The following is a 26788-nucleotide window of genomic DNA, read 5'->3' on the forward strand; positions in this document are numbered from 1 at the left end:
AGTAGGTCGTCATTGCCTAATTAAATTAGATGCACATTTTTTTTTTTTCTTTTTTTTTTGGTTTTTAAGGTCCTCGCTACTCCATCCTGGAGCCAGCCAACTTTTTCTGCAAAGGGTCAGATAGTAAATATTTTAGAGTTTGCAAGCTGTGTGGTGTTTGTTGTCCGCACTCACCTGCCCTTGCAACGGAAAAGCAGCCTTGGACGTGTGTCAACGAGTGGGCGTGGCTGTTCTGGGAAAAGGGGATGTACGCGGACAGGTGGCGGGCCCGCTTGGGCCTGCAGCCGTAGTTGGGGAACTGTAGCCTGCGGGTGCTGGCTCTGCTCAGTCCCCCGCTGCCCCTTCCTCAGACCCAGTCCCCTCCTGGGTCTCCCTGCAGTAACCCTCTTTATGTCTGTCCCCATCACCTGTTCTTGCTGCTGACCCTCCTCGCTTGCCTTTCTATCTGTTCACACCCCTCTCACCAGCTCTTCCACGCGGCATTCTGACTGCGCTGCCCCACGCTGGTCACTCTTCTGAAATCCTGTGACTTCTGTGGGCAGTCACACTCTTACAGTCAAAGAGTTGTCCGTTTTCTGTGTGTTAGAGGAGCACCCTGGCGAGGGCCCCGTGTCGGACGAAGCGTCTGCTTGTGGAGCCGCAGGGGGCTCGTGCTAGGAACAGCCCCCCCACTGTGATGCCTTACTGCTGCGCTTCGGGGACCGCGAGGCAGATGACAGGATCGTGCTCAAAGAGCTGTCGTCTGTCACAGGCGTTGTGCTCCCACCCCTCTGAAGTAATGCATCCCCACGATGCCCCGCCTGCGAGCCCCTCTTGGGGTCCTGCGCCCTTGGCACGTTTGGACTTTGTTTTTAGCACAAGCCAATAAAAAAATCAGTGTTGGTGCCTCTGAACAACCACCTGGTAGCGTGTCGGTGGCCAGTGAGCTGAGAAGGCCGTGCCGGCATTGACTCCTGGTGGTTTAAAGTAGTTGGTTAAAAGCACGTGCCCTAGAGTCTTGCTGTAATGTCCCTTAAGCCCCTGGGAAATCACTTGTGGTTATTGAATTGTCAGAGTTCTGGTTTTGGTGATAGAGCTGTAATAGGTGAGGTTCAGAAATGCAATTTCATGCATTGAAATTGATACTTTCCAACAGTTTGATTTTATCTTGACTTAAAAACCTTTGTGATTTGTTTCACTATGATTTCTCTGCAGATCTGGTGCACTTGTGGTATTGAGGAGAATTGCATGGTTTTCCTTTGTGTCTGTCTGCCCCGTGAGGAGGTCACGATGAGGGTGGAGGGGTCGTTCCTCGGTTCCCCGTGAGGCAGGGGCGCACCCTGCACGTGATCAGTTGAGAACTTTGACTTCCTGACGGTGGCAGGTGCCAGTGTGTGGCTGTTGCCACTTCCCGGAGAAGTGTGGGATCTAGTGGGGGCAGGATGCACACCCTGGGCGCCGTGTGAGAGTGACGTGAGAGCCCGTGAGTGGGCGACTGTCGTGAGTGCGTGGAGTCTCGTGCCATTCAGAGAGAGGACTCCTCCAGGCCCGGGAGCACGAGGGAGAAGTGCGTCTTGGGAAATAATGAGAAGGTGCCCCGCATACAAGATAATGACCTCAGCCCAGCGTGTAAGTAGCAGAGAGCATGGCCTTTGACAGACAGCCACCAGGAGCCACACAAGAACCTAATGCCATCTTGGATTTTTCTGGAAGTATAGGCCCTTATCTGAATTACTCTTTTTTTTTTTTTTAAAGATTTTATGGGGGGGGGGAGTGGGCTGAGGAGCCAAGGGGGAGGAACAAGCCGACTCTGTGCTCAGCGCGGAGTCTGACATGTGGCTCGATCTCAGGACCTGCTATCATGACCTGAGCTGAAATCAAGAGTCGGACATTTAATCAATGGAGCCACCCAGGTGCCCCCCTGAATTACTCGTTTAAAATACTTCTCTTCCCTTGTGTTTTTGTGCCTCAATCTAGCACTCTGAATAACCCTGCTGACCAAATGGACGTGATCGGAGTGGGCGGCATTGACTTTGAGGACAACATCGCCCGCTTCTCCTCAAGGGGAATGACTACCTGGGTAGGCTTCTCTTCACTAGCGGGGTGCGCTGCACAGAACTGTGTGTGTGTGAGCCCTGGGTGTGTTTATAGGTGTGCATTTGGAAGAGCAGCTGGGGGAGGTGGCCGGGGCTGTGGGTGCTGCCTGGCCACTAGGATGAACGATCTGGCCCCTTGGATGTGTGCCGTTTCATGGGGGCACTTCTTGGCTGACTTCTGAGTAACTCACTTTTTAGGTCGGTTGGATTCATGCCACTGTCCTAACTGGTAGGAAGGTGAGCAGTCCTTCCTCAGTGTTGGTGAGAGGATTTTTTTGCCTTAGGAAGCTGGAGAAGCCAGTGAGAACAGTTTACTATCAGCTCTGCTGCCCTGGAAATAATTCTATTTAGCTGGACAAAATTGAAATAACTCCAGCAAGTTAATCAGCTCAGCTCCTTGGGGTTTAATGGTGCCACTGAGTCATCCTCTGCTACCCGCAGGACAGAGTTGGATGTGCAGGTAGCCGCTCCTTTGGGCAGGCTCGGGTACTCCAGCCTGCCTTTCCTGATGCTCTGACTCACGAGTCGTGTCCTTGGCCTTCACCAAGGCCTTGTTTTGTAGCGGCATTTTGAGAAACGTTCCTGCCTGGTCTGGCAGTCATCTATACACAGGGCCCCATGCAAATCTGGATCCAACATCTAGTTAGGTTTGAGAGCCAGGAAAGATTTTGTTCACTTCAGATTGGTGTACTTCTTTCTTACAGAATGTAAGATCTTGTTGTAATTCTCATTTTGCCTCAATTTTCAGGACATTTAAGCGAGTACTCAGTTAAAATCTTGTTACTTGTGCAGTTACACTTACCATTCTGAGTGTTTTCTTTCCCCTCTGCTGAGACTGAAATATCCAGTTGTGTCATCTTTTCCTTGTAAAGAAACCTCTTTCTTTAATTGTTAATTCTAATTTTCTGATATTTTTAATATATTTCTTATTTTTAGGTTACTTAAAGCAATTTCTAGTTTCTAGTCTTACAGAATTTAAAATACTCACTTTGAATAGCTTTGTTGCATTACTATTATACTGGTTATTATAAAGCACCAGAATAATTTTGTTTTCTACATTGCCATTTAAGCTTGTGTTCTAGTGCGGTGAATTTCAGGCAGAACCAGTGTGTGACCAAGGTTACACCATGTGGAAATACCCCGTATTCACCCCCAGCTGCGTGCAGATGCATGCCGGCGCTGTGCTGTGGGGGAAACCAAGCTGCTTTCTCCGTAGGAACTCCCAGGAGGCTATGGCCGTGTGAAGCCCGATATCGTCACCTATGGCGCTGGAGTGAGGGGCTCCGGGGTGAAGGGGGGCTGCCGGGCCCTGTCGGGGACCAGCGTGGCTTCTCCGGTGGTTGCCGGCGCCGTCACCCTGCTGGTAAGGTGAGTGCCGCTCAGCAGAGACGGGGTGGGGCTTCAGAGCAGGGGCTGACTCTTGCTTGTCCCCAACAGCTTTGAGAGTTGAGGAGCACGCCGTGAACCTGGCTCCATCTCTCTCTCCGTCTCCACCCTGTTCCGTGGGGGTGGGGATTCATGTGCACGAACACACGGGAAATCTGACTGGAAAGCCCTGGGTGAGGGCACAGTACCTGCGACTGTTCTCATGTCTGCTTTTGTTCCAGTTTGTTTTTACTAAATACTTTTTTTAAGATTTATTTATTTATCTGAGAGAGAGAGTGGGGGGAGAGGCAGAGGGAGAGGAAGAGAGAGAATGCTAAGCAGGTTGCACACTCCCTGCAGAGCCTGACGCGGGGCTTGTTCTTAGGACCCTGAGATCGTGACCTGAGCCGAAATCAGGAGGTGGATGCTTAACTGACTAAGCCACCCAGGAGCCCCTTAAAGACTTATTTTTAAGAGTTGGTTAAGCGGCTGTCTTCAGCTCAGGTCATGATCGCAGGGTCCTGCGTGGAGCCCCATGTTGTCGGGCTCCCTGCTCCACGGGGAGTCTGCTTCTCCCTCTGACCCTCCCCCCGCTGCTCGTGCACGCCCACGTGCTCTCTCTTTCTTTCTCAAATAAATAAATACAGTCTTTAAAAAAAAAAAAAAAAAGAATGGTTTTAGGTTCACAGCAATATTGAGGAAGGTTCAGGATTCCCCAGGGACCTTGTGCTTCCATTTTTTTTTTTTTTTTTTCCTTTTTAACATAACAGTTTTGTGCTATTGTTGTACTTTTTATGTCCAAGCAAGTGTGTATCTCAGGCAGGGAACGAAAAGATGTTTTCCTCCCATTTTTTCATTTCCTTAGGGAGTGACCTTTCAATGTGCTCTGTTAGCCGAGAGGAGCTGCGGTCAGGCAGCGGGACTGAAGTTTCTCTGTGTAATTTATCTGTTCTCTCTGTCTCATTGAGTCCCTCGTATGGTTGGAACGGAGCTTAGCGATTGGCCCTTAATTTTGCAGATAGTGAAGTTGGAAGAAAGTTCTCAAAGACAGTTGGCCAGAATTGATGCTCACGTGCTGTGACTTAGTCAGATGGGCCATGTGCCTTATCTCAAGGTTACAGAGAGAGGTCTTTGGAGTTAGTGCTCATTTTGTATTTTTCCCCCAACTCGCTCTCTTTCGACTTAGATGAGGCATTAGTTGAGCTTTTGTGTTGGGGTAATGTAAAACTGCATAGTTGAAAGTTAATATATTCTATGTTAATTTTAAAATTAAAATAGGGAGATGATAGTAAATGTTTTTATATTTAAAGTTCTTTTTTAAAGCAAGTAAGTTTATGTTGATTTTAGTTTCTGAGGCCTGGAATGTTCTATCTCTGTCCTCCTTTTCCCATCCTTCCCTTAGAGTTCAGAGCCAGATTCTTGAAAATACTGACACTGGCTAGGGTGGGCTCTAGAGAAGAACCCTGTCTTTTTTCTTCCAGTTGTTTTCCTTACCCCACGTTCGTGCGGAGAGGAGGAGGGGAGGGAAGGCAGACTGTGGAGTCACCTGGTTGCACTCAGGCTTTCATACTCGGTGGAGGAGCACATTCCACTGGGGTCTGGCTACCTTGTTGCTTAATGGAAACAGAGACCCTGGCTCCTTCCCCGCCGACCCTGACTGCGGACGGGGCTGAGGCTCAGTTGCACTCCTGAGCCCAGCAGACCTCTCCCCATTGGGCGAGCAGGGAGGCGAGGAGGCTTTCATTTCCAGTACTTTCTCTAAGTACAGCTGCTTCCGGTGTCAGGGAAGCCTTTCACTTTCCTTATCTCCCTGCAGCTAATAAAAGTGCCACTGTCGGAGCTCAGAAATGTGCCCAGGGCGAGTCAGCTCGCCTCCAGCCTGGCAGCACTCCTGAGGAAGCCGGGCCTGGCCTTTGGTCTGGCCTGTCCACGCAGGGGTGGGGGCTGGTGGCTGCCGCTGAGCTTCTGGCCACTCTGATTCTGGCTCCCACTTCACCTCCTCTGACTCTCCTTACACCGGATTTCCCATCTAGACCTATTAGAAATCCCGCCCACACTTCCAAGACCAGCCACCATCCTAGATATTCGGGAACTGTGGAGAGTCCATTTTTCTTTTTGCTTTCTTTTTTGTCCCCTGCATTGAGGGGGTAAAATTTACTTGTATTTAAGATACGTAGCCATACGGAAATGTGTGTGTTAGTGCTCGTGTTCTTAAGCATTGATTGTGCCCGTGTGTCACGGGGTTCCTGGCCAGGTAGCGCTGTGTGTTTGTTTGTCCAGATGCGTTCTGATGAGGCAGAGCTCGGGCCCAGGTGTGCAAGGGCCTTCCCCACCTGTGAGCTCGCACACCCGGCCTCCAGAACGGCCAAGGCGGGCGGAGGCCATGGGCGTCACTCGGGTGCTGTGGCTCCTGTCTGTGCCGCGTGGAGGTCCTCCGCGGGCCCCGTCTGCTCTCCGTTCCTTCTGCTGCTGGGTGCCATCACGGCTTGTCTACTTCCTTCTGCCAGCAGGCTTCCCTTCCCCTCAGGAGCCGGGCACTCTGACCCGTTCCTGCCTCCTGCAGCCTTTGTGGTCTGTTTAGTCGTGTCACTGGGAAAATACATGGTTCTCACGAACTTAGTATATAACAGGCAGAAGCTCCCTGAGTCACTTGGCTAAGAAGTTGTCCCGAGACAGGTGCAGAAATGACATGTTCGTTCTCAGCCCGCACGGGCTTGACCGGAGCGGCCCCCAGGAGATGTGATGCAAGATCGGAATAGGTTAGGAATAGACCGATTTTCCTCCTCCTGCTGAGAGACAGTGAGCAAATTTGTGATTTTCTCTCCAGCACAGTGCAGAAACGCGAACTGGTGAACCCGGCCAGCATGAAGCAGGCGCTCATTGCGTCTGCCCGGAGGCTTCCTGGTGTCAACATGTTTGAACAAGGCCACGGCAAGCTGGATCTCCTCAGGGCCTATCAGATCCTCAACAGCTACAAGCCGCAGGCGAGGTCGGTACGCTTCCTTTAAATCGGCCTCCCTTCCTCCCTGGGCTCTGAGGGTGTTCCTCCCTGTGCACAGAATGCTGGCCTTGGGGACAGGAGCCGGGCACTGATCACGCCACACCGGCCCCTCGGGGTGGGGGGGCATCATGCTGCTGCCACCGGGCGGCACTTGAACTCATGTTCTGTTATTTGTAACACACATAGCTCAAGATACTGATTTGGTTTCTTTTAACTTTTTTTTTTTAAGGGAGGTTATTTTTAAAGTGATTTTTTTTTGTTTTAGAGAGAGCACGAGCGAGTGAGAGTGTGAGCTGGGGGAGGAGCAGAGGGGGAGGGAGGGGGACGAGCAGGCTCTGTGCTGAGTACAGAGCCCGGTCCTAGGACCCTGAGATCGTGACCTGAGCCGAAATCGAGAGTCAGTCACTTAACTGACTGAGCCACCCAGGCACTCTTCTTTTTACTTTTAAAACTTTTTTTTTTTTTAAGACTGACTTATTTATTTTGCGGAGAGAGAGAGCGAGAGCACACGTGCAGCGTGAGCAGGGGGAGGGACAGGGGGAAAGAGAATCCTCAAGCAGATTCCTTGCTAGGCATGGAGCCTGATGTAGGGCTCGATTCCAGGACCCTGAGATCATGACCTGAGCCAGAATCAGGAGTGGGTCGCTTAACCAACTGAGCCACCCAGGCACCCCAAAACTTTCTTTTTAAATAATCTTAGGTTTGCAGAAATTGGCAAAAATAGTGTAGCTGTTGTCACATACCCTTTACCCAGCTTCCCCTGATGCCAGAACCTTCGCTGACAGTACTTGAACTCTTGAAACCAGCAAAGGAGCCCTGGCACTGCGCCGTGATGGGTCCACAGACCTCGCTCACAGGCGCCTAGGCCCTGGTGCGCTGTGTCCGTCCTGACCGTTTGGGAGTGCTGGTTACTTACTTAGTAGGTAGTAAGTAGACTGCCTCTCCATGTGAGTTTATCTGATGCTTTCTCATGATTAGTTTGAGGTCATGTATTTTTAGTCAGAGTTGATTTTTGCTTTTTACGTTGAAATTTTTGTTCGAGAGAGTTATTTATTACTAGATTCACAGTGAAGTTTCACAAATAGTACATGAGGACTATGTCTTAGTGAACGTGGTGCAGGCCTCAAAGCCTGGAAATTAACACTGCTTCATTACCGCAGCCTAATCTCCAGACTGTAGTCAGATTTCACCCACTGTGCGTCCCGTCCTTTTCCGGGTCCAGGATGCAGCCACTGTCCCACAGTACATGGGGTGGGCCCGTCTGCCTGGTCTCCTCCCGTGGGGACACTTCCTCAGTTCCTGTTCCTCTCATGGCTGGCAGTGTCCGTTGGCCTCGTGTGGTTGAGGTGGTGCGTCACTCTGTGCCCTCCAGGAGGCAGACACCAAGGTGGAGGGCATGTCCAGGAGATCAGCTGTGGGGAGGGGACTCGGGAAGGAGACAGGAAGAGTCTGAGGGCTGCCACAGCCAGATCTCAGAGTGTGTCCACTGATGGGGAGCTCTTGAACCAAGAGGAGCCTGTGTCCCTAGGGATGGCCCTGCCCTGGTACTCCCATGCTCAGCCTTGGCAGTGGTGGTGGGGTGGGGAGGCAGCAGCGGGCCACCTGCCCTGGCACAGACACGGCAGAGGGTCCGTGGGCTGTCCTGCGGCACATCCGAGCAGCAGGGCTCCTGGTTCCATAGGTGGCACCTGCCAGGTCCCTCCCCTGGCCCTTGTGATTGCTAAGTGTCCTGTGTGAGTGCACTTGGAGATGATCCTGTGTCTTTTCTTTTTCTTTCTTTTTAAAAAAAATTTATTTATTTGAGATAGCGAGAGAGATTGAGAGAGAGCTCGCGCACAAGCGGGGCCGTGGGGGGAGGAACAGAGGGAGAGGCAGAAGCAGGCTTCCCTCTGAGCTGGGAGCCCGACGTGGGGCTCGATCCCAGGACCGCGGGATCATGACCTGAACCGAAGGCAGATGCTTAACTGACTGAGCCACCCGGGCGCCCCGAGATGATCCTGTTTCTGTCGTCCTCTGACTCCGGGTCCCGGCATTCGTTACTGGCTCTTGACTGTAACAACGCTCCTGTAGAGGCCGCCCTGGGGGGACTTTTTGTTTCTCTCATTCGTTCCACGCTTCCTGGTTGGAATTCTCCTTCCTTTTCTCTCCTGTATTTCCTTATCCGCCTGTTTATATCGGTGTGGGCACAGGGATGTTTATTTTACTCTCTGGACTGTAGCCCATTGATACCTTGTTGATTTTGTTGCTCAGGTTGTCCCAGGTTTGGCCGTTGGAGGCTTTCTCGTCGGCTGCGGTGGCTTTGCCGCCTGCCTCCCTCGTTTTTTGAGCACTTCCTCACTGTTTGGCGCACAGGCTGATCACACGTTCCCAGCCCCAGCCCTGGTGTTCTTTCTTTCCCCACGCAGCCCCGGCCCTTCCATGGGAGAGGGTGTTTGGAACCAAGACCCGGCAGCCGCTGAGCCGGTGGCTCTGTGGCCCTTCAGCAGACGGCTGGGCAGAGTCTGCCTGCTCACGCCGTGCGCACCTGTGTCAGTCGTCGCTGCGGCCAGGAGCCCAGGAGTCCGTCCCTCCCCTGGTCCCACCCAGGCCGAGTTCTCCACCCGGTCTTCCCTTACGCGGAACGCCCTTCTCCAGCACACCAGGCACAGGACGTTTACCTCTTTGCTCAGTCCTCACGGTCTATGCCGGGTAGTTGCAGAATTGCTGACCCCTCCCCTCGTGAAAAACAGATGTCCCGACTGGAGGGCAGGATCTGTGTCTAGTTCTTATCTTTGGGGCTTTGCAGCACGTGGCCCTGCTGAGCCCCAGAGTTCCTCAGCTCGCTTCTTGTCTCCCGCCTCGTCAGTGGTGCTTTGTGGTGTTTCGATGCTCATTCTTAATACAGTTGAGTTGGTTAGTTTGTATTTCTGTGTGGACACCCCCCCCACACATCGTGGTTGATTTCTACGGGTTATGTATTAGGTACGTGAGACGTTACCCTGGCTCTGTAGTCAGGGGGGCACGGGAGGTCCCGCGTCCCCTCTGTCCCTGCTCCCGCTCCCCCATATCTCCACCCTGTCCCATCCACCCCCTGTGGATAACAGTCTCGTTAGTTTTGGGCTTATCCTTCTTGTATTTCTTTTTGCACAAATGAGCAGATACACGTGTATATTCCTGCATCCCTTTTCTTACATTAAGTTTAGCATCACTGCAAATATTTTTTTTGTGTTTTGCTTTTTTCACTTAACAGTATCCTGGAAATCACTCCATATCAACTCATGGAGCTCTCTCTTCTTTCTCTTCACAGCGGTGTAATGTGGGTGTGTGTTGTCTGTTCAACTACGTACTCACATGTGGGCCTTTAAATTATTTGCAGCATGTTGTAATGACAGGCTGTTGCAGCGAAAGCACTGCGCTGGTGTAAATTTGCTGCATTGCTGGTATGTCTTCAGGGGAGGTTCCTACGAGTGGGATTGCTGGGAGGCTTTAGTGAGGTCCTGCCCTGCTCCCCCGCAGAAGGCGTGGGCCTGCTTCCCAGAGCCCCCGCCACAGGATGCCCCCACACCTGACTTGCGGCCAGTCTCATGGGGGACAGAGGGGCTCTCCCTGTTGCTTTTGTTTGTGTTTGTCTAGTTCTGAGTGAGGTGGGGTACTTTGTCTATGGTGAAGGGCCGTTTTTATCCCTTTCTTGTGAGGCGTCTGCTTATTTCTTTTTCCCATTTTTCTGTGCAGTTTTGTTCCTCAGTTTTTAAGAATTCTTTACAGATTAGGGTCACTGACCTTTTGTCAGCGATATACACTGCAGGTCTTTCTCTCCGTGTGACAGTGTTTTGACTTGATGTAAAGAGCTCGTTGCTGTTCAGTGTGTTTTTCCTGTAGCCACATTAGTTAGGTTCTTGCTGGTTGCCAGTCCTGGATTTTGAGTCACAGAAAGCTTTTCTCTTTATGAAAGTACAAGGAATTCACCCACGTTTTCTTCTAATATGTGTCTGCTTTCTTTTATATCCTTGAGTTTCTCTGATCCGTTTGGAGTTTATTCTTGTGTACAGTGTGAAACAGGGATCTAACTGTATCTTTGCCACATGGCCACCCGTCTGTGAGCCCCCTTTATAAAACGCCCATCTTTGCCCCAGTGATTTGAGGTGCCGTCATTCGAGACTCTGGGTCCAAGGTAGTCCCTGGGGATGGATGGTCATGTGCTCATTCTCTGCCAGCCAGGGCCTCCAGAGTTCCAGAATCATGGAAGGAAAGAGGTGTTCTCTGCTCATCGTGCCATGCGTGAGCAGTCTGGGCAGGCTGGCCCGGTGGTCTCTCAGTGCAGGGAGCGTGGCAGAGCCGGTCCCCGGGTGCCAGCCCAGGGCGGCCCTGCAAGCAGCCCTCCCTGGCTCGGGTCCCCGTGAGGACGCAGTCCTGCAGCTGCAGCACCTCGTTGTCCTCTGACGTGCTCTGCTCTGACACTGTGCTCTTTGTTTCAGTCTGAGCCCCAGCTACATCGATCTGACCGAGTGTCCTTACATGTGGCCCTACTGCTCCCAGCCCATCTACTATGGAGGGATGCCGACAATCGTCAACGTCACGATCCTCAACGGCATGGGCGTCACAGGAAGGATTGTAGACAAGGTGATGCCGCTCTCTGGCTTGTGGTGAACTTGGACGTGGCCCGGCCTTCATGCCTTGTCTCTCTCCTAATGTTAAAGCAGGAGAGGTTTTCTCCTCCTGTCTCGGGTGCCAGGGTATTAGAAGCAGTGATTTATTTTCTCCTGAGTCCTTTACAGATAAGCTGAGGATAAATTAATGGAACCAGTTTGGTACTTTATTTTGGTATCTCAAATTTGGCTCCTGAATGGACTAATTATATTTGATTCTTCATTATGTAATTTTCACCTGTAATTAAATGCCCACCTATAATTATTGTATTCTTGAGTGAGCACTAATGGGCCCTCCAGTCAAAAAGGTGTGTTCTTGATTTTAGTTTTGTTTTTATAATTTTTCTTTTACTTCATAAGTATTATCGTGATAGTAAAGGTTGGGAAAAGAGAGCAGAAAAATCACTTCCAGCCCCAGCACACCAAGGTAACCACTGTTTTTAAAGTGTTCTTTTCCAGCCTTTATCTCAAGTATGTATTTTTGTTCTCTGTGCAGTAGGCCCAACTTTAGTCTTGTCTTTCTCGGCTCTTGTCGTATTGTTAAATGTAACTCTACGCGCAGTCTCAATGTACTTGCTAACAGCTATTCAGTATCACATAGGATTGTTAAATCATAATTTATCTATTTTTTTTTTAACCGAAAACACTTATTTTATCCTTCAGGGAACAAACTTTTTCTTTTCAAGATAATCGTGATGAGCTTACAAAAATGGGCATTTACAGTGCAGCTTTATATAATCCAAACGTTAAAAACTTAAAAGAGATTTCTACTTTGTTGTCCTTATAAGACAAAACAGAAATCCATTCATACTCAGGCGCTTCTCCTCAGCATCGTTAGAGGATTTCCATTGAGCAAACGCTGATCTAATTGAATAATCCTTCCTTCTGGTGGTATTTGAAACAAAGCCGTCAGATCTCAGAAACTTGCCAACAGTTTCCTTCTCACTCTTCTTCACAGTGTGAATTCTTGATGTCACATCTGTCCGCACGCACACAGGCAGCAGCAGTGACCGCTCACTGTCGCGTTAGCCGCCGGGGCTGCGCAGGAAGTGGCCGCATCCCGGGCTTGGACAGCTGGGCTCTCCAGCTGTGAGCGTTCACTGAGAGTCTTTGCATATGTGGTTTCCTTTTCTTGTGAATTATTTAACATAAACTCCCTGGATTGGAATCCCGAGTCAGAGAGCCTGGACATCATTGTGGCCCTTGGTACACACTAGCGAGCCCTCCCTGAGAGTCGTGTCCGCGCGCGCTGTCGCCGGCCGTCCGGCCAGGCTGTACGGAGGGGCGTTGGCTGCGTTGCCCGCAGGGGCTGCGATGGCTCTTTTTTTTTTTATTTTAATTCCACGAGGTTGTTAAAAATCGAAATAAAATTCATGTACTATAAAATGCAGCCTTTTAAATCAAGTGAACCAGGAATTCCTGGTATATTGACAAATAGTGATTGCAACCATCACTTTCTGTAATTCCGGAACATTCTCATCACCCCAAGAGGAAACCCCCGTTAGCAGTCGCTCCCCATTCTCCCTCCTCCTAGCCCCGGGCAGCTCCTGAGGTGCTTTCTGTCTCTGCATTTGCTTGTTGGGGACAGCCCGTATACGTGGGGTCATGCCCAGTGTGGCCCACCGTGACTGGCCTTTCACGACACACGGCGTCTTTACGGTTCATCCGTGTCGTAGCACGTCAGTGCTTCGTTCCTCTTTCAAGCTGAGGGATATTCCGTTTTGTGGACGGGCCATGTTTGTGTATTCATCAGTTGGTGGACATTTGGTTTGTTTGCATGTGGTTCATCTTTTAACTTTAAATTCAGAGGGGATAACGTGTATGTCTTGCTTCTGAGCTCTTCTCCAGTTATCTGGGAGGTGGCGCTCTCTAGCTTCGTCCCCGATTGTGTGAGTTAGCTTTTCATTCCCGTGGCCCGTTCTTTCTGCGGGATTTCAGGGTCTCTCTGTCGATCTGAACGTCTCTTTGTCCTAGAGAAATTAACCATTGCTGTGTTTCTGCGCATCAATTTCTCCCAGATTGGTGTCTTTCTCTTTGACACTAGAGGTAGTGTTAACTTAGTTAGTTATTTTTGGTTTTGTACAAGTTCCACACTTCCCCGTGGTTGAATTTTCATCTTTTATGATTTCTCGTTTCCAAAAATTAGAAACTTTTCTCTGCAGAGTAGGATAAAAATCTTGATTTTATTTTCTACTAATGTTCCTTTTATGCTTGTAAGATATTTAATTTTCTCATTAGTATTGAGCTCATTTGATACATGTCATAAGAGATGGATAAAAATTAACTTTTTTCTCTTGTTAACCAGTGGTCCCTGGAGCATTTATCAGCACTGTTTGTCGTGCCATATCCTACAAATATTTGTCTTCTTTTCCAGGATTTTTTTTTTTTTTTTTTTAATATGCTGACTCACTTGGGGAGAATATTGCTCTCTGGCTTGTGAGGGAAATGAGTAGTTTAGGTTGGTTTGAAATACTGGTTCATTTTGTAGGAGCGAGTCTGTGTTTCTTCCAGATGCCTCCCTGCATGCTCCCCTCTGCCCAGGCCCGAGCCCCCTCCTCTGGGTGTCCTGCAGAGACCTGCCTGCCTGGCCACTAGCTGCATGGTCTGACTTTGGACAGTTAATCCGCGCCATTTTAGTATTTTATTCCTTTACATTGCTGTGATTCTTGAAGCATACAAATAATTGGAATTTGTTCACAAATTGGAGAGCTTTCATTTATTTACGTTCTCTATCAGATCAAAGTTCTTTGCCAAACCATGTGTCCTTTTTTTTTTTTTAAGCTTGGCGAAAAAAGTTCTCTTTAAAGTGGGAGATTGTCTGAAATAGTTGTTTCTAGACCTAGTGGGTGATGTTCCAGACTTTACCTAGTCTGCTTTGTTTAAAGGTAGTTTAAGATCTGAATATAAATTTCATTTGGTGCTGTTTAGTGGAGCAGGGGTCTGAAACCGAGTCAGGTAAGGTTGCAAATGAGTATCTCACCAGAGCTTCTGCTTATTTTTCTCCGCAGCCTGACTGGCAGCCCTACTTACCGCAGAATGGAGACAACATCGAAGTTGCTTTCTCGTACTCCTCCGTGTTATGGCCGTGGTCAGGCTACCTGGCCATCTCCATCTCTGTCACCAAGAAGGCAGCTTCGTGGGAAGGTGTTGCGCAGGGGCATGTCACGGTCACTGTAGCTTCCCCAGCGGAGGTGAGAGTGCATGCTTGCCAGGGAGGGTCCTGCTGTCCACCTTCCACTGGCTCCTGCCAGGAAGTGGGCGCAGGCCGAGTACCTGGGGTCTGGGGTTTGAAGCCAGTTGACGGGTGTGATGAGGCTTGCGGGCTGTGGGTGGTGCTCCCCGGGCCTCCTGAGGAGCAGCTGGAGTTCCAGAGCCCACTCAGCAGTGAGTGCGCTGCCTCCCATTCTCTTGCTGAGCAACAGCAGGTAAGACTTTTCATGCCAGAGTTCAAGTTCAAAATGATTGCAAAAATATGCGTTCTCTACAAGGGGCGGTGGGGCTAAACCTGTGTAGTCCAGGAGTTTTTAGGAACGAGGTGCCTTAAATTTTACATCTTAAACTCATGAAAAATTTTAATGGGATGAATTGTGACATGTGAGTGTTTCTTCCTACATTTGTCATTAGGAATGCTTGCATTCAAATGATACGTAGAAGTAATTTTTTAAACCCAAAAGCCTGAAAGTTTCTTCTGAGCAGAAGGGGCAGTTTGAATGTCTTTTATTTATTTCAGTCAAAAAATGGCGCCGAACAGACTTCAACCGTGAAGCTCCCAGTTAAGGTGAAGATCATTCCTGCCCCACCACGGAGCAAGAGAGTCCTCTGGGACCAGTACCACAACCTCCGCTACCCGCCTGGCTACTTCCCCAGGGATAACCTGAGAATGAAGAACGACCCTCTGGACTGGTAAGCAGCCGCCAGCCGCCACGCTTTCCCCCCCAGTCCTCCCATGGCAGGGGGAGCCCGGCGTTTGCGACCACTGAGCTCGACCTCGATTGCTCTTTCTCCTGACTACCGTTGAGTCAGTCAGCAGACTCTGCCAGTCCTGCCTTCACAGCGTGTCCCGGGTCCTGCCCTAGCTGCCTGCCGCCGCCTCGGCTGCCCGCCCCCTCCGCACCCAGGCCGTTGTCCTTGCTCGCCTGCGCGGCAGCCTCCTGGCCAGTCTCGCTATTCCCCTAAAGCCCATTCTCCATGCAGCAGCCCTGGTAATCTTAAAAAACAGGAATTTGAGCACACGTGGCCTAAAACTCTCCAGTGGCTGCCTCTTCACATGCCACACTCCCTGGTGTGTCCTGCTCCGCCCTGCAAACCCTGCGCCATGCCGCCCCTCAGCCAGCCCTCCTGGCTTGCCCTCCAGGGCAGCTGGCTTGGCGTCTTCTTGGCCCGTACGCCAGGCTCATTGCCGCCCTCTGTAAGTACTGGAGTTTGGACTTCATGCAGGGAGTGGGGGAGTAAGGAGCCTTGGAAGATGGGGGCAGGACACTTACAGGTGTAACAGGTTCTTCCTGAAGATGTCTCTGGAAGGCTCAGACCAGAGGCAGGGGGAGAGGAGTGGTGAGAAGTTGAGAGGCCGAGGTAAGGGCCACGTCCTGGAGAGGTGCCTGGGCTCAGCCCTGCGGGGGAGCTGGCTCTGGAGGGCTGCAGGGAGGGGGCCCCTGGCGCTGCCACGGGGCGCTTGGCTAGGGGCTTACATAGAGGGTACAGTGGGAAAATGAGTAGGTTCAGGGGAGAAAGGGATGGAAAGGTGATCCACGTCGGTGCTGCACGGTTAACGTGATCACTAGCAGCCGGGGCAGGTCCCACGCCTCTGTGTGCCTGTGCTCGGTCAGCGTGGTTGCTCCCCGTGCTTGCCGCGGCTAACGTGACGCTTCAGGGCACTTCACAGAGCAGCTCTGCGGCCGTTCCTTCTCATCGTGGTGTGTCCTTCGAGCCCGTGCCGTAGGCGCGATTTCCTGGTATCACCCATTTTACGTGCAAGCCCGGGGACCGCGAGTCTGGAAAGGCCGACTTCGGTGTGGTGAGCCGGACGCCCCCGGCCTGTGCTGTCGGCGAGCCGCGCTGCCTCGAGGGGGCCGCTTTCGGAAGGGAGCTGCGTGGCTAGCTAAGCCCTCGTCTCCCACAGCGATGGGCCACCCTAGCGCAGAGCTTACTGTCTTTCAGGAACGGTGACCATATCCACACCAACTTCAGGGACATGTACCAGCACTTGAGAAGCATGGGCTACTTCGTTGAAGTCCTCGGCTCCCCGTTCACGTGCTTTGACGCGAGTCAGTATGGTGAGTAGCCACAGGCCCCGGCCAGGTGTCCTTCCCGCGGGGTCGCGTGTGCGGGGACCGTTGGAAAGATGAACGCAGTGTGAGCGAGAGGCTGCAGCCAGGCTCGGAAGCAGAGTGACACGTGTTCCTGTCTGCAGTGACAGTGGTAACCTTTGGGGAAGGGGACACTGGCAAGCTCGGGACAAGGATATTTGTGCATTTTAGGTCTTTATTTTAATTAGAAGAAACTAGCGCTGCATTTTGCTTCTCCAGTGAGTGACATCTGTGTACCTGGGTGTCACACACGAGAGAGCCCAGCGTTGTTAGTAGGTGACTGTGCTCTGGGATCCGGGTGCTCTGTTTTTCACCCCCTTGTAGAGGGGTACGGGGACCACAGACCAAAATATTAGAAGCTGGGGCTTGAGACGTGGATGCCAGTGGAATAGTGTGTTTCTGAAGCCGCGAATCCTGCGGTTCAGAGGCGCGGACTCACCGCCGGCACCCTGTCCCTCAGGAACTTTGCTCATGGTGGACAGCGAGGAGGAGTACTTCCCCGAGGAGGTCGCCAAGCTGAGGAGGGACGTGGACAATGGCCTGTCGCTCATTGTCTTCAGTGATTGGTATAACACATCTGTCATGAGGAAAGTCAAGTTTTACGACGAAAATACGAGGTACTCATAGGAGTTGGTATTTGATAAGAAATTCTGTCTAGCAAGTACTTAAGAGGACTGGTCCGAGTGGTCCTTCCGTTGCCAGAGTCAGGTTCAGATGCTGGGCTGGAGTGGCCTCCCTCTTCCCGAGCAGCGATGTTGCCGAGAATCGCTTATAGACTAAGCGATGTGCTCCTTGATCCCAGGTATTGTCTTCCCTTGTTGATCTTAGATACTTGAGCTGTCAGTTTCTCCCATATCTCTGTTGTTGAATCTATACAAATTTAAGTGGGTGAAAGGAGCCGTTATTTAAAGGAACCTTCTAGAAGATAAGTTATTGATCAAGGATTCCCGGTGTTTTATGAATGTATCATAATGTATTTTGAATTTTTTTCTTCAGAGTCTGTGAGTTCAACTTTAAAGACTCTTTTCTCATCTCTTTTCACGGACCCTCTCGAGGTCTAGGCTCCATAGCGGTGTATTTGTGTACACATGGCGCGTTGCGTGAAGTGAATTTAGCTTTGATTTATTGTGCACGCTGGCTGAAGCATGTACATTGTATTATCAAACCCAGACAGGTGACCTTAGTGTGCACGGGCTGGATTCCGGCAGGAGACATTTAGTTTCGTCATGAAAAGACTGAGTGAGTGAGTGAGTGAGTGAGTGAGTGAGTGTGTGTGTGTGTGTGTGTGGCGGGTGGGGGCCAGGCTTCAACCCCTCACAACCTGCGCCCCTTGTTTCTTCCACAGGCAGTGGTGGATGCCGGACACCGGAGGGGCTAATGTCCCTGCTCTGAACGAACTTCTCTCTGTCTGGAACATGGGGTTCAGCGATGGCCTGTATGAAGGGGATTTTACCTTAGCAAACCATGACAGTAAGGTTTCGTTTGTTCTTGAATAGGGCACATGATCTCAGGATGCGAGAGCATAAGCTATGTGTCTATGAAGTTAAGGTTTCAGAGGGAGAGGATGGTGTGATTCCTGAAGAAGCAGGGTCTGTAGGCAGAACCAGTCAGTGTCTTCCCAAAAAGACATTTTAGTAAAGCTGTCATTTATCCATAATCTTCAAATGAGAATCTTGTCTGCGGGCATTCCTGATCTTGGTGCCACCGGTCAGGTTCTTGACCTCACTCGTGTGTGTTCCCAGAGAGGAAATTCCTCACGGGTCCCTGCTTTATAAAATTCTGGTCATGAAATCACTGTGCATGCCTCATTTAAGAAGTTTACCCACAGATCAGCTTTTGGTAACTAGTCTCTAGAACAACATCCTGAGCATTACTGTTCTCACCTCTGCTCACCCTGACAAAGCTCTGACTTCTGAAGTCTATTCAGAAACCTCACATTAGCAGCATTTTTTAGCTTGAATTCGGAGCTAGCAAGCTCTGTCTTAGAATGAAAAACAGTGTTAGAAAAACTGACATAAAGACTGCATTTGAGGTGAATGAGTAGCTCTTGATAAAGTGTTGAGTGTCTCTGCCTTCTCGTAACTAACTCCGAGTAACTCTTCTTCTCTAGTGTATTATGCATCAGGGTGCAGCATCGCTAAATTTCCAGAAGATGGCATTGTGATAACACAGACGTTTAAAGACCAAGGTAAGGAATGCTATTTTGGTTTCTTTGCTTTTTCTTTTAATAACCATTTTATTTGTATATAATTCACATTTACTTTTTTTTTTAAAAATGGTTTTGTTTTGTTCTGTTTACACTTTTTTAAGGTGTACAATTCCGTGACTGTTAGCTGCTTCCACAACATTTTCATCACCCCGTACCCCTTAGCAGTTTTGTGTTTTTAAAAAAGCTTACTGTAGTATTATTTGTATGGTACCTGCTTTAGGCAGGACTTCTGGATGGTGGCTTTGGGGGCTGAAAGATAATTTGAGTACTTGTGGATACTGATCACTGCAAAATAAATAGATTGCCTTCAGGAGAGCAGCTGTTGAATATTTGTAGATTTTTTAAATGACTTTCAGAGTTGCTTGAAATTTGTTACTATTTGTGAAGTTCTGCTTCTAGATTGCCAGATCACTAAAATTTTAGAAAAATGTTGACCCTGTTTTAAAGTTCTTAACTTAATTACAGATCATCTCTTAAAATTCCCTTAAGAATTTGAAGGAGAGAGGGGGCGCCTGATTGGCTCAGTCAGTGGAGCATGCGACTCTTGATCTTGGGGTTATGAGTTCTGGCTCCACACTGGGTGTAGAGATTACTTAAAATCTTAAAAGAAAAAGAATTTGAAGAAAAGAAAGGTCTTCCTTGCAGTTTTGCTTCTACTGAAGGTTGCCATTTTCTGTAATTGGAAGTTAGGACAGTTTCTTTGGTTAAAAATGACAAGAAGGCAGAATTTCTCTGTCATCTGTTTGCACTTATAAGATAGAATTTATTTTTTATTACCTAGAGTGATTTTTTTTCCCTTCATCAAGGCAAGGTCAGTCAATAAATAGATCTGTGTTCATAAGGTTGTATTTTAACTTCAGGCACATCAGTGATTCTGTGTTCCCAGTTGCTAGGCACAGTTTACCATGGGCTAGTGATTTCTTCTGGAATCTGTTTCTTCCAGGGCAGCGTAGTTTCTGGTGCAGGTGCGAGAGTAGTGGTCTCATTGTCGGCTTATTGCTGCCTGGTTTGGGGAGGGGGGCATATCACTGTAGATTTCAGGGTGCCTGTTTTGCTGTTCTGCTGGTGAAAATTAAAATTAATTATCTTCAAGTCCTTTCTAAGTGGCTTTTAATTTACAGATAGCCTTTAAGTTGAATAACCTTTTGGGTACGAAATAGGAATTTGAAAATCTAGGTTATGCTGGATCAAGAGGGACCCTTTTGTCAGAAACAAACCTCTGACGAACCACGAGGCCGTGTGGCAACGCAGCGCACACTCGCCCCATTTCATCTGTTTTCCTGCTCTGTCTTTCCCTCCAACAAAGAGAATCTTGTTTTCTCTTGCACTTAGTTTCTAGTGGGGTTGTCCACAGAGAGCAGGAAATGCCATATTTTTACAGCCACAGACGGTTTAGATGTCACCAGCACGGTGAGCAGCGTGCGGCAGATGTGCGTCCTGTCCAGTGTGGAGGAGATCTCTGGCTTCGGGGCCGGCCTTGTAGGCTGTATGGTGAGGGCAAGGCAGCTGCTGCCCGTGGCACTGATGCATTTTTGACTTCTTGATTCGGTTCATATTGTAAACTGTGTCATCTGATTGGGCAGAGGTAAGAAGGCTGCACTGTGGGAACATTTGTATCGTGAGACAAACGTAACCAGTGTCTTAAATGTGAATTTAAAGTATGTGGGCATCTGTTTTAAAAATTAGTTATATTTGTCCTCATTTTTAATAATAAAATGCCAAACCTAGGTATGTGTAACCGAATCCGCAAAGGTACCCGTGTATACCGAGAGCTGCCTGGCCAGTGGCCCCTTGTGAGCGCAGCCCCGGGACATAGGCCTTTCAGCAGAATCAGAGGGGACATGTATGTGTGTTTTCAGGATTAAAAATACTATGTACCACCATTTCAAGTGAAAATATAAGAGGATGGCAGGAAATGTCTATACACATGTGAGTTTTGCTAAAACCAAATTAATGGCACTTAAAACGTTTTCGTGTTGTAAAAGTTTGCACTGTTGTGATTGAATATTAGATTTTGCTGTGATTTTTTTTTTTTTTTCCTTTTGGTCTTGTGGACTAAATGTCAAGCAGTGGTCGTGTGGATTAAATATCAAGTAGCGATTGGAAAATTATTTCATTCCTCGACAAAAGAAATAATTCATTCCTCAATATTTTTGTTTTCATTGTGGTATTTTTTTAGGATTGGAGGTTTTGAAGCAGGAAACGGCAATTGTTGAAAACGTACCCATTTTGGGACTTTATCAGATTCCAGCCGAGGGTGGAGGCCGGATCGTGCTGTATGGGGACTCCAATTGTTTGGACGACAGTCACCGACAGAAGGGTGAGGGCTGGGGGTGTGGCCACAAAACAGCTTGGGCTACCTGCCTGACTATAAAGCCTTCGTCCCCCTTGTCCCTGGAAAGGCCCTGGAAAGGTGCTGGAAGATACAGGGACCTGCTGCTGAGTGCCTAGGGCGGCCAGGCAAGTCCCAGCTGCTTTGGCTGTGTGGCACGTTCGCTAGGTGTCTAAGTCTGGACGCCGGAGCAAGCCAAACAAGACTGCGTGACAGGCTCCCTGCCTTCCCCACCGTGCCGCTGTCCTCAGGCTCGTAGATGCTGGGACTGTCGCGTCTGAGTGGAGAGGCTCTCTGCCTGGCTCTGCCTGCCCCCGCGTCCCCTTCTGGAGTCTGTACTTCCCAGGCACTGCCATGTGGGGTGCCCTTCCCAGGTCGGACCCACTCTTTCTGGAGGACCAGCGCTTGGCTCTCCTCCCAGACTTGGGAATTTGGCTGTTGTGAGCCTTCATTAGTGGGGGCGTTCGGTATCCTCGTCGGGTGTGGGGGGAGCTTGCAAGGGGGGGACTGGTCCTTGGCATTCCTCCACTTTTTCAGTATCTCTCAGTGCATCCTCCAAATTTGGGGTTTTGAGCCTGGACACGGACTGTTGATTTCTCATTTTGTGAAGGAGGAAATGGGAGTGAAAGCACTGCATCCTTTGGCCTGGTGAGGTGCTGACGCAGCCAGGTCTAAAGCTTGTCTTTGGGCTCCCTGGAGAACGGGACGGGGGGGGGGCCGGAGCCTCACATTTGCTACTAGGAACCCGGCCCAAGCAAAGAGCGAAGCCACGGGAGCGTGAGCTGGGAGCTGCGTGCATCTCTTGGAGTGAAGTTGAGCTTGACTAAATTCCTAGCGTTTTGTGTAAATCCTCAGAATGTGGTGGGTCTTTTTAAAAAGGTTAAAGTCACAGTTGAAAGAAGATTAATGTTTTATTTCCATAGAGATTTTAAGACTGGAGATCTTCTGGTAAGAGTCTTTATTAAAGTTTTAAATGCCTGAGAGGACTGTCCTGGTTCTAAATCCTCAAGCACGTGGCCAGAGCACCCTTGAGTGAGCGAAGTGCTTGCTGGCGTCAGATGTCAGGGGCCTGTCCAGTCCCGGCTGGTGGCAGTGGGACTGCGGTGATGGATGCGGGCAGAACCCGCGTGGAGGCAGCGGGTCTAGGTTTACAGATGCTGCAGCATCTCAGTCTCCTGATGAGAGGACCCTTCCCGTGGGTCTGTGATGAGGGCTGTCGGCCGCTGCCCAGCACCTAGACTCCTTCCCGGGTCCCTCAGAATAACTGACTGTTCCCTGTTCCCATACATTGTGGGGCCCACTGGCCCAGTTACTAGACTCTGCACTTGTGTTGACCTTGAATTCACTTCCCAGTGGAGTGCACACAGTGGTCCTGGCTCACCCCTCAAAGTGTAGACCCAGATCCTTCCCCGAGGACAGCCTCCAGAAATTGGCAGAAGCTTTGGGGCCTTGTTCTCTGAGCAGTTCTTTGCTCAGTGGGCGTCATGTGGTCTGGCCATCCCTGAGTGGGCTCCAGTCTGTCCTCATCGTGAGGGGCCCAGAGCCAGGTGGCGCTCGGGCAGCCTGTCCAGCCCAGCGCCCAGTGGCACTGACCCACTTGAGCCCTGGGGCCAGGAGTGAGGCCCACAGTCAGGTCCTGTCCGTCGTGCTAGTCTTTGTGGGCTGGCGCTGACCGCAGAGGATGTGCGCTTCTCAAGAATAGGTGATTTTCTCACCTTCCATTTCTCCTCATTTGGGGGGCTTTTATTTTCCTGTTGGGATTCCTTAAAAACACTCTAATCCCTAAACAGCTTGCCCATTGAACCCACAGACTGCTTTTGGCTCCTGGATGCACTCCTTCAGTACACGTCCTATGGGGTGACCCCTCCCAGCCTCAGTCATTCCGGGAACCGGCAGCGCCCTCCCAGCGGAGCCGGCTCGGCCACTCCAGAGAGGATGGAAGGTGAGTGTGTGTGGCGGGCGCCCGGCTGCTTCAGGAGGCCGTCGTGCCTGCTAGAAACGGAGCCTGTTGGCGAGCCCCCGGCTGTTCCCAATGCTCACAGGCGGGCTGTTCTCCTGGGAATAGAAAGGACGTGCACTCCGAGGTCCCCACACTGCCCCAAGTTAGCATGTACTGTCTCCTCTCACAGATGGAGCCCCAGCTCCTGGGGGTCTTCGGGAAGAAGGGCCAGCGTTTCTGAGCGCTCACCAAGTGCCAGGCACACGGGTCACCTCCCCAGGGCCTCGCAGAGCTCTGGGAAAATAGATGAAGAGACAGGAGTTGAGAGGTGTAGCTGGTTGAGGTCACCGGGCAGTGAGCCGTGGCGACGTGTGGCCTAGCCCGCTGTGTGGCAGAGCCTCCCCGTGGGGCCCTCCAGAAGGGCGGTGTGAGCTGCAGATACAATTCTCATCTTCCAGTGGCCACACTAAAAAAGCAAAAAGAAATGGGTGAAATTCATTTTAGTGAAGTTCTTTGGCCCAGTGCACCAGAACACTGTTGAAACGTTGACAGCCCTGTTTCAGTTGCTCAGTGCCCACACGTGGCTACAGTACTAGACAGGGCAGGTCTAAGAAATAAATTCTGAAATTTGAAAATGCTCATTTTTTTTGTTTTGCCTGAGAATTAAATACTCTGAGAAAGCTTTTGTTTCTGAAGTGTATCTACAGGTTAGATTCCTTGAGTATAGACTCGTGTGTGGAAATGTGGTCAGTAAAGTCGCCCAGCCACGGCCATGCGTCTGGCGTGGTCCTTCTGCTCTGTTCACTCGCTGTGAGCAGTGAGCACGTGTCCCACTGGGAGCCGGGTTACCAGGGCGCGAGGCGGGCCTGTTGGCGGGAAGACAGGCTAAGGCGCCTCCCTTGTGTCTGCCCCTTCTAACGACCGTGGTTTTGTGTCGCTGGTGTTGCTGCCGCCCCAGGGAACCACCTGCACCGGTACTCCAAGGTCCTCGAGGCCCGTTTGGGAGGCCCGGAGCCTCGGGCTCTGCCGGCCTGTCCGCACCTGTCGTGGGCCAAGCCACAGCCTTTAAACGAGACGGCTCCCAGGTTAGTGCCTTCCTGTGCTTTTCCACTCCTTCTGCGTGGTTTGTGATTCATTACTCTTTTTTTTCTAAGAGAATGGAATTTTACTGACATCATTATCAAATCATCCGATCTTCCGGCTTGTCATTTTGTGATGTTATTTAAATTGGTGAGCCCCCACATCGACCTTTAGAATTATGCTCTGGTGGTGTCCTGCCTGAAGAAGTGCTTTGGCTAATTAGCATTTTGTTAGGTTTGGTTGATTCTTGCTTAAGAAGCTGAGATCTGACGGTGCTGTCACTTGAACAGCTCTGATTCCTCTGGTTCAGGTTCTGAAATGCTGACGGGTTATTCTGTCCGCGCCCGGGGGGGCAGGGGCGGGGGGCTCAGACTGCTTGGAGGCGGTGTGCGTTCCCGCTGGGGGCTGGAGCGTGTGTCCGCGCCCTCCCCCGGGGTCCCTGTGCATGTGGTGCCCGGGACTGCGGGGCCACCTGCTGCTTCATCTCACTGATTCCATCGACGCTTCGTCTGCGCCCTTTGCTTTCAGAAGCCACAGCTAGAGTGGTTCCTGCTGTTTCTTCCTGGGCACCTCAGCCAGCTGAGCACGCTGCTTCCCGTGTTTTCTCCCCCTCACTCCTCCTCCCTGTTTCTGGCCAGAAGAATGGGGGCTTGTCCTGATCTGGGGTCCTGGCACAGTGAGGCAGGGGCCCGTGCCCCGGGCCAGCTTGGGGGCGGTCCGCCCACACCTCTCCTTCGAGCGGTGCCGCGGGCGGCCGTCCCCCTCACCGGCAGCACAGCTCACGCCTCCTGGCCGCTGGGGCTCCCCCTACCAGGCTCCCCCTTAGCTTGGGTCTCGGCGTGTGCAGGCTTTGCTGTGGCCGGGGCTGGGGGTGGCAGGGGACAGAGGACCATCGTCGACGCTGTGAGCCACCAGTGGAGGATGCCTGCACGTTGTGAACAGACTCCTCATGCGCCAGTCACGGACCATTTGCCCTCTTGAGAACATGCTCGGCAGAAGACCGTGGGATTGTAGAGGGTTCATGTCGTCTTCTTGTCAGCTGTTTGTTCCTGAAACTTTAATTACAGAGTACTTTTCCATTCTAGTTAACATCCCATCATTTAAAAATTTCTGATAAGATTCCATTTTTACATCCCATTTATTCATAACCTCCTATTATCGTAGCATTCGGACCAGACTGTCGTGCCAGCTGTGGTCAGCACTTCCGACTCGGGACAGTCAGTGTTGGCCAGAGTTCCCAAAGCCCAGTTTCTCCGCACAGTGCTGTTCGGGACTCAGAAGCAGATAAGGCTGTCCTTGGTCCTTACACGTGCCCACGTCAGGAGTCTGGCCTCCACCAGCCAGCCGTCAAGGACGGCGTGCAGCGCCTGGGATTTGGCGTCTGCCAGCATTCTCGAGAATTGCTTCTTAACACGCCCAGTCAGCCTCCCCCTTATCTCATATGAAACATTTTGTTGAAAATTATTTTCAGTCCTCAGTCTGGGTCTCGATTCTGAAGCTGAGAGATCGGAGACCATGTCAGACGGCTCTAGACGGCCCTGGAAAGGCCTGGTGTCCGTCAGGCCGATGCTGATGGCCAAGTTTCTGTCCGCCTCTGAAATGACCCCCTTCTTGGTTTCGTTGTTGGGCATCAGGTGTCCTTACTTAGAGCAGTCGCAGGAATGTCACACCCGAGAGGAACCTGTGGGCAAGGTGGCCCCTCTGTCCTTCCGTTGGGAGTGTCATGAATTTTTCAGACTACAACGCAGTGTGCCGTTTTCCACGATTGTTCAACTAGAAAGTGCCATCGCCAGATAATTAAATTCCAGAGCAGGATCTCGTGTCAGAATTCAAGCACAGCTTGCATCTATTCAGCTGCAGGGTCATAAAGCTTATCTGGCCCTGATTCCGTAACTTCACCTTGTCAGTTTAATTTTCAGATGATGGAACCTGCAGCTTAAAGTCCCACCCCCGTGAGGCAGGACAGGTATCGGGCTCACCAGCGTTTTCCAAGCAGCTGCCCAGCTGCAAGTAGGTGAGAGTAGTTTCTCTCCTTCCTGCGCAGAAAGGGCCCTTCCCAGACCTGGGGTCGCCCGGTGCCCCTTCACCCCAGCTGCCCAGAGAACGGAGTCTCTTTGCCTCAGTCGGCCAAAGTACGAGACAAGCCGACCGCTTCCAGAAGTAATCAGCAAACACTGTCTTCCTTTCCCCCGAGTCGGCCAGAGCAGTCTTCAGATGGCTTGATTGCACTCTGCTCTAATCTAGGCACACACCGCCCCCCCCAGCTGTTCGCTGCCCTGTGCAGCGTGTCAGCCTCTCTGTTCTTCAGGTATGATCCTGAAACGCTGGGGTCTCAGAATCAGGAGCGAGAATAGCGGTGCTACTACCGTTCTTTCTTCCCCGTCCTGGCCCAGCAGGCAGGGCCGATGCTCATTCCCATGGTTTGCTTCTCTCGATCGCTCCCCTCTTACGTGTGTGCCTCATGCTCCGTCCTCGTGGTGGCGTCCTTGAGGACAGAGAGGATGTCTGGTTCCCGGCACCCTTGGATCCTCCGAGGCCGCCTCGGTCCACGTTCGTCAGAAGGCAGGCGTGGCTGGCCGTGGTACCGCATGGCGGAGACGCGCACGCACCTTCCTGCCGGCCCGTGTCCCTGAGCCCTGGCTTCGGTTCCTGTGCTCAGACTCCTTTCAGAGCTGAATGTGTGCTTTCCTCTCCCACTGCTTGGCAGCCTGTCTAGTTTAAGCAGAAGCAGGCTCTGTGGGGCCTGTTAGGAGCCCAGTAGAACTGGCCCCTCCTCAGAATACTCCTGTCGCACGCGTGTGGACTTGATTTGACATTTCTGTCTTGGGACTCGAAGCTGTCACTGGTGTTGCTATG

At 50.9% G+C, this 26788-nt stretch overlaps 1 protein-coding gene across 3 annotated transcripts in view; it reads left to right on the forward strand.

The window, feature by feature from the left end:
• MBTPS1 (membrane bound transcription factor peptidase, site 1) overlaps positions 1 to 26788 on the forward strand; it is a 51119-nt gene that overhangs the window by 21861 nt on the left and 2470 nt on the right. For all 3 annotated transcript variants that reach the window (XM_036104896.2, XM_036104897.2, XM_036104901.2), the window contains 13 exons: positions 1957 to 2059; positions 3292 to 3443; positions 6268 to 6429; positions 10896 to 11040; positions 14075 to 14257; positions 14797 to 14969; positions 16224 to 16339; positions 16833 to 16989; positions 17718 to 17842; positions 18483 to 18560; positions 20761 to 20901; positions 22724 to 22855; positions 23811 to 23937. In XM_036104896.2, the coding sequence (XP_035960789.1) occupies positions 1957 to 2059; positions 3292 to 3443; positions 6268 to 6429; positions 10896 to 11040; positions 14075 to 14257; positions 14797 to 14969; positions 16224 to 16339; positions 16833 to 16989; positions 17718 to 17842; positions 18483 to 18560; positions 20761 to 20901; positions 22724 to 22855; positions 23811 to 23937 (1794 nt within the window). The remainder of the gene's footprint in view (positions 1 to 1956; positions 2060 to 3291; positions 3444 to 6267; positions 6430 to 10895; positions 11041 to 14074; positions 14258 to 14796; positions 14970 to 16223; positions 16340 to 16832; positions 16990 to 17717; positions 17843 to 18482; positions 18561 to 20760; positions 20902 to 22723; positions 22856 to 23810; positions 23938 to 26788) is intronic.

This window comes from Halichoerus grypus, chromosome 15, assembly GCF_964656455.1.
Source record: "Halichoerus grypus chromosome 15, mHalGry1.hap1.1, whole genome shotgun sequence".
NCBI classification, from domain to species: Eukaryota; Metazoa; Chordata; class Mammalia; order Carnivora; family Phocidae; genus Halichoerus; species Halichoerus grypus.